The sequence below is a fragment of the Dermacentor andersoni genome, chromosome 1 (assembly GCF_023375885.2).
Source record: "Dermacentor andersoni chromosome 1, qqDerAnde1_hic_scaffold, whole genome shotgun sequence".
Taxonomy (NCBI): Eukaryota; Metazoa; Arthropoda; class Arachnida; order Ixodida; family Ixodidae; genus Dermacentor; species Dermacentor andersoni.
In genome coordinates this window covers 264841443-264848494 of record NC_092814.1, presented here as the reverse complement: position 1 = coordinate 264848494, position 7052 = coordinate 264841443, and the positions used below count along the sequence as shown (strand labels likewise).

Genomic DNA, 7052 nt, shown 5'->3' with positions numbered 1-7052 from the left:
TGGGTCGCCTCGCATTGGGCGCTCACGGGAAGACTACAAATGAAGCTGTGCAGGGTGATATGGGCTGGACTAGTTTTGAAGTGAGGGAAGCTCGCAGTAAAATTGAGTATGAAGAACGGCTGAGGAATATGGAAGAAAGTAAATGGGCTGGGAGGGTGTTCAGGTATCTGTACAGGCAAAACATTGATTCACAGTGGAGGAAAAGAACTAGGAAGCTTACCAGCAAGTAGGCGGCCTGCGGGGTGGGCAACACAGCAACAAAGAAGGTCAAGCGGAAAGTCAGAGAGGCTGAATTAATCTCATGGGTGGCGGCAATGGAAAAGAAACCTGCCATGAGTAACTACTTAAGAGGTAAAAACGAAATCAGGAAATAAACCATTTATGATAACTCAAAAGGAAGCTCATTACTTTTCGAAGCGAGATCGGGATGCTTTAGAACACGCACCTATAAAGCGAGATATAAGAAGGATATAAGATATAAAAGCGAGATCTCTCCCGTGACACACACATGCGCCTGTGTGTGTCACGTCTTCCTTTCGTCCTTGTCTTTTTCACGCGCTATAAGCCTCACGTTATTTGTATACGTGTCGCTTTGTGCGTGTGCCTTGCGGGAGAGAAATTGATGCTTCATTGCATATACTTTTGCCCCTCTTTGCTTGCGAAATATGGACGAATTAAGAGTTTCATTTATGAAGGGCGGCTGGTACGTGGCTGATACGATCGTCAGTTGCGCCCTGTACAGGCGCCGTGAACTCACACAGAGCACGTCCGATCGCCATCAAGCCCGATCTGGATCCATACGTCTGGACATGGAGGAAGGAAACTGAGGAGAGGCCCTACACCCTCCGCGCGCTAGGAGAAAAGTGTGGAGGAAGAGACGTAGTATGTTCTCCTCTTTATTGCTGATTTTTAATTCCTTTGCTGTAGCGGCCACGCCTTTCGGGTCACAATGGCGGCTTTGTTATTGTTCTGTGCGCTCACACGTACGTGTTGCTCCGTAGGTTTCGTACCGTGGCAAAGGCGCCGTGCGGGCAGGTTTGCGTTGGTCTCCGTGTTTTGTTGCGCTGCGTTATCTGGACAGTGCTCTACCGGATGTTGCTGTGGCCAGGTGAGACAGGAGGAACTAAAGTTCGTGAAATGAACGCGCATGCAACGCTGTACGCAATGTACCGCGTCATGGCAATGGCAACGGACGAAGGAATATCCGCGAGAAATTTTGCCCTCTTTGGCGGAATCATGCTAACGTGCTAACGATTGTTTAGTATTGCTGCGGAGCGCGCGCGTCCGAGCAGCCCAGTTGCGCGCAGCGCGGCGTGGTTCCGCGAGATACGTAAACAAGAGAGGAGAGCTGGCCCGATAGGCGGAGCAACGCCACGGGCAGCACCAACTTCCGGCTTCACTTTAGCTTCACTTTAGCTTTCACTTTAGCTTTCCTTCCTCCGTGGGTCTGGATCAAAGTTCTCGATTACGATTGGCTCCCTACCGAAGCTTTCGCAAAGGAGTCAATCGTGATCAATAATTTCGATCCCGATGGTGTTCGACTGCGATCTAAAGTGGTCGCGTGACACCATTGTAACGGTACCTAGCAAGAAAACGGATGGCGGGTTCGTTGCTTCCTTTAAAATTCGCGGAATTTCTCTCTCTCTTTTCCCTCTTTCTCTCTATGCTTCTGTGTTTGTGCAGTGTACGGTAAAGCATATTAGCCAAAGGCCCGTAGGATGAGCTACAAAATGCAAATGGGTACTTTTTATTTGAAAAGGACGTGGCGACTCTCTTTGTTATTAGTGGTGCTCCCGTTTTCAGAAAGCCGGCTGGCTGGCAACGTTGGATCACGAGTAGCCGACCATTTCCGTCATGGCTTGAACGGCGCGTTGTGTGTGACTGTACAAAGTTTACGAGTGATGTTTCTACTCGCGAAACATGTTTCAGTCGACGAAAGTTGTATTTTTGGTGGATGTGGCGTCGTTCTTCAGCCGCGAAGACCGACTAAATGTCGCTGACTACCAGCATGCCGTGAACGCGGTCAAATACTGCTGTCTGAAGTTTCTCACGCACTTCGGCACGCACAGGACCCGGTGGGGCTACAAGTTTTACAACAGCAATGGCCTTGCCCGTCAGCGTATGGAGAAGCGCCTCTTCTGCGAGTTTAATCTGGAAACGTTCGAAGATTTCGAGGACGATCTCGTCAGGCGATTTGAACACTACAGGCAAGCATGCGATGCAATTGATCGCAGTGGTTCTCGCAACGTAACCGAAAAAGATCCCCCCTGCAGTGTGCTGCGTGCTGCACTAACGCAGATATTCTCCGAATACCAGTGGGACGCTCCTAGCCTTTCATCTCCCGTCAAGTGGAAATCAAGAAAACGCAAAAGAAACTGCGTAAGTGAAACTTGCGAATGTGAGGAGGATGTAAACTACGTATTTAACATCTCGCCTTGCCCGCATACCGACGACGACATTGCCGCCTTCTTGGGCAGGCCGCCCACTGTCGATGGGGATGTTGCGGATGAAATTCTTCCTACCCATGTCCGTCGCCTGCTCTTCGCCAACGCGTCAGCCAAGTTTTTCTGGATTGATACGACATCCCTGGAAGCCGCCGTTGACCATGGCACGACGGCTAGCCCCAAGCTTCGGAGTGCTATAACGGCTCTTGGCGGAGACGTTATATGCATAACGACACTTGTTGCTGCTGGAAGTGTTTGTCTAGGCCAAGACGGACGAGTAGCGACACAAGGGCCCCTTAGTGCTGTCCCTTTTTGTGATGTGGCCGACTTTTATTTTTCGACTACCATCGGGGTCAAGGCTCAACAGCAGATGACTCCCGTAGTGTATAACGGGACCTGCATTGGATCGGCTGTGCTGTGCCAGAATTCCTCCCGTGTGACTGAGGAGCGTGTCGCTGCGGAAGACTGGAAAGAGATACGGATATTGTGTAGGACAGGACAAGATGCTAAACTGTGCATTTTTCAGTCCACTCGGGTACATATATTTCGCTGTGTTGGAACGAGTTTGCATACATACTCAAAGACTCCTGCCACTGCACTGAGCGAAATACTGTCCTGTCTTGTGAATGGCAACAGTGCACTTTTTGTTGAACTGTCATTCAATCACTCATGTCTCAGACACTTTGGTTTTCTGTTCCCCATAGACCACACTTCATTTTCTGTGCACATTGTTACAGAGCCAAACCTGTTGACACCAAAGGCATTGTTAGAAAATGCTGGTAGTGAATTCGCAGATGGTAACAGAGGTGTAATGGAACATATTGGCATCCTGCGGAGAAGTAGTGATTGTACACGTTTGGAAAAGCCCTTTGCAGCACATGTACTTGAAAGGTGGTTTGTTCCTGTTTCCATTGATTGTGTAACTGATGTTAGCAACAAATGGGAACATTCCACCTCTCAAGACTGCATGCTCAGAATGCTGCGACGAGAGTACCAGACAAAATTCCCAGCCAGCAAGGGCAAGGGTGAACATCGACTCATGAGTGATCAGCCCAAACGACCAGTGTCTGCACTTAATATGCGGAGATGCCTTAGTGCCTCTTTTCCTGTTACGTCTGCATCAGAAGCCAACATTGAAAGCGCTTCATTTAGCCAAACTGCACCCATTGCAACAACTTGCTGTGATGTCGACCAACTTGTCATTCAGCTCAAGGAATGTTATGATGCTGCACTTGATGCAGAATTGCCAGTATCATTGTTAACATGTGCCCAGAACATTGTCAGTGTGGTCAAGCGGTTTGCTGAGAGTCAAGAAAGGGATTTAAGTAGTGGCGAAATTGCGTGCAAGGTGCTTAGGACTCACTTTACTTTGAGCTGTGTTCAGATTGCAGAGAAGTATGTGACCCTTAAAGATGATGATAGCTTCAAGCGCCGTGTTCGTGAATATCAGCTGCAAGCTCTGTTGGCATTGGAGGAGGAGGTGAACTTTCAACCAGCGGGCAATTGTGTGGAAAGAGTAACATCCCTGCTTCGAACACTTTCCTTCATCTACAACCCAGCATGTGCTAGTGAATTCTTGAAAGGTGTTGTGAGCAGCACCTATCTAGCAACCCTTAAAGACATTCTTATTGAGATTGGAGAGGAACTAAACATTCAGATTCTTTCCACCGAGCTTGACACTTCGCTTGCTTCTGAAGGGGACCTTTTTCAGCTGGGATCTGTTCCCTCTCTGCAGTCACAGGAGTCTTATTTGTCAAGTATTCCATCATCAATCATCTTACAGCGAGGTGCTGATAATGCTAACGCAGCAGAGAACAAAGCCTTAGCCAGAGTAGATCTCTCACAGCCACTAGCACTTGAAAAACGTCAGATTGTGGTTAAGCAGGCTTTCTCAAAGCACAGAGCAAATGATTCCAAAGTGTCAAGGAAACATTCAAAAAGGGTAAGGACAGAGGATGTACATAGTAATGAAAATGAAGTACATGCCAAAAAAAATTCGCAAAGGGGCATAATTTCAACACCAAAAGCAAAGCGTCGCCATGTCCTAAAGACAACATTTGTACCAGAGACACCTCATGGAAAACAAGGACGAAGAGCTGTTCAGCGTCGGCAAGAGCTGCTGAGGCAAAAATGTAGTGTTACCATCACACTGCCAGTAGTAGAGGAAACTCCTGAAAAGAAACACTTCTCTCGACCAACAACTTCACAATCTCAAACCCCGGTTAAATATGCTGCTGCAGAAATACTGAGCCATGCTGAAGTGCAGTGTGCTCAGAGCAGCATGACGCCAAAGAGAAGCCTACGGCCAAAGATGCTTTTTTCTCATGTGCAAGCAACACCCCCTGAGTGGAACAGTTCGGAATGCCTCTTCAGTTCTCCCGTTAGCAATGTCTCTCCTGGTGTTATTGAGCAGGTTGAGCAGACACCCAAAAAATTTGTTTTCAGGGGCAATGAGGTACAGCCAGGAAATGAACCACAGTGTACCTTGACACCACGTAGAAGAGTTTCAAAGAAACTTCTGAGTTCTCCTTCAACACCAAAGTCAGCACTTCATTGTGTCAGCATTGTTGATTCATCTCCAGCTGCCAAGCGAATGCTCTCAAAGTCGCCAATTGCCACTTTGAGAAGGCAAACATTGTTTCCAAAGGCTGAAACACCAAGACAGTTGTTCAGCATGAAGAGTCATGAAAGCTCGCCAATTAAGGTTGTGGACTCTTTGGACATTGTTGTGGCAGCTGAGGTGAGCTCTGACGTCCAGTCATATTCCATCTCGGCAGAACAAATTCTACAAGCAGACAATGATGCCATGCTGACTGTGGCTTCTGCATCATCAGAAGCCTCAGTTAGCTCACCAGTGTTGCCAGAATGCACATCACGCTTTACAAGGAGCAAATCGCGGGAAACAGGCCTTTCGCCACACGAACTGTTTGTGTTATCGCAGAGGAGCCCAGTGAAAAAGGAAAACCATGTGTCTAAGAAGAGAGGGAACAAAACAGTGAACTGTGCTGTGCTAAAAGACAATGACCAAACTCCAAGGCAGTGTGTGACAAAAAAAATTTCGTACACTCCTCCTTCTGCATTGAGTTTGTTACACCTTACTAACTCTCCCATGCTGTTAAAAAAGAGCAAATGATTGTGCTGGTGGGTTGTTTTAATTACTGCATTTATTTGGCTATCTGTACTTTTATCTTGAGTGCATACTAAGCTTGTTCTGAACGTCTATGTTTTTATTTTTGCTGAAATAATGTAAGTATGTACAGAAAATGGGGTTCAGCTGACACATCATTTTATACTTGAATCAGTGTCATTTATTGTACAGGGAAGAGTGGTGGATGAATGTTTGAAATAATCAAGGCCATTTTACGTAATCATGCACCTTTTTTGCCTTCTTTTCTTTGTGCCTGACGGGTAGAACCAGGTCTATGATGATTGTATTAGCAAATTGCAAGGCGAGGGTGAGATCAGGAATTTATCCTTGAGTGACTCTGCTTCATTCCAGTTTTCAAGTGCAAGACTGCATGGTATTAGTGTCTTACAGAATAATTGAAATCTTGAAATTTGTGCTGTATGCATGTCACTTCAGGATAACCATATGAAGTCAATGACCAGTGGCAGAAAACAGCATTGCATGTGTCGTGCAAAGGTTGTAGGTTCAGCCCCCGCTGGCAGCTAATTGTCTTCCACATTTTTTCATTACAGCAAAGCTTTCTTAGCGAACCCTAACAAACTTTGCAAGAGATTACATGTTGCACAGATAACAATAAAGAAATTTGTACACATGGCATTTAGTTTTATAGTATGTAAGTAACTGTTTCATGAAAGTTTTGCTTCACAGATGTTCCAACATGTGCATGAGATATGAATAATTCTTTATTTCTACATTTCAATTAAAACATTTAATTTTTCTTATGCCTTGCTTGGCTTCATATGGTTACAAAATAATGAACAAATTAGCCCATCGGTTCCCCTGATTTTTGCTCATTACTTCAGGATAGTGTTGTATGCTGCTTTGAATTTGTACAAGGTAGCTATCTGCTTCTTGCAGGACACTTTTTGGAACAGTCAAAATGAATACATAGATATACACATGTTCAGATTCACCTGCCCGTGTTGTCTATGTACAGTTGAAACTCAGTTTAACAAAGTGATGACCACGGTCGAATTATTTCGTTAAATTGGGAAGTTTATAAAATTGAGAAAGGAATTTTTCGGCCCTTCAAAGTCTAAAATTGTAACGTAGCGATACACAAAAGCTACTGCGGCATTGTATTTGCTGCTAAACCAGCCATCTGCCACATAAACCATGAAATAATGAAAGCAACCACCACCACCACCCCGACCGAGACGGTGTTGAGTCAGCTGTTCTGTGCATGGGTGCAGCGTGCAGCCTCGTCAAAATAGAGCTAGGGATGTGACCATGGCGCCTAGATATTTTAACGCGATAGCTTCAGAGTGCATGCTCGAAGAAGAACCTGTCTGCATCAAAATGAGAAAGGAATCGCTGCTTTTTTACTCATTTATTTCAGGAAAAACTTCGTTAAATCGAGTTCGCTCAGGTTTGTTTCTTAGTTCGAGCTAATGATAACACTAAACCCTATGGTTACCTAC

The 7052-nt window shown here is 45.8% G+C and overlaps 1 protein-coding gene across 1 annotated transcript; it reads left to right on the top strand.

The window, feature by feature from the left end:
- The first annotated feature begins 1848 nt into the window (after positions 1-1848).
- LOC126548195 (treslin-like) lies at positions 1849-5817 on the top strand. The gene has a single exon (XM_050196337.3). It carries the CDS (start codon positions 1921-1923, stop codon positions 5575-5577), a length of 3657 nt encoding a protein of 1218 aa, XP_050052294.1. The 5' UTR covers positions 1849-1920; the 3' UTR covers positions 5578-5817.
- Positions 5818-7052: the final 1235 nt, after the last annotated feature.

Excerpts from the sequence above, each read along its gene's own strand:
- LOC126548195 (XM_050196337.3), top strand. The coding sequence starts at position 1,921 with ATGTTTCAGTCGACGAAAGTTGTATTTTTGGTGGATGTGGCGTCGTTC.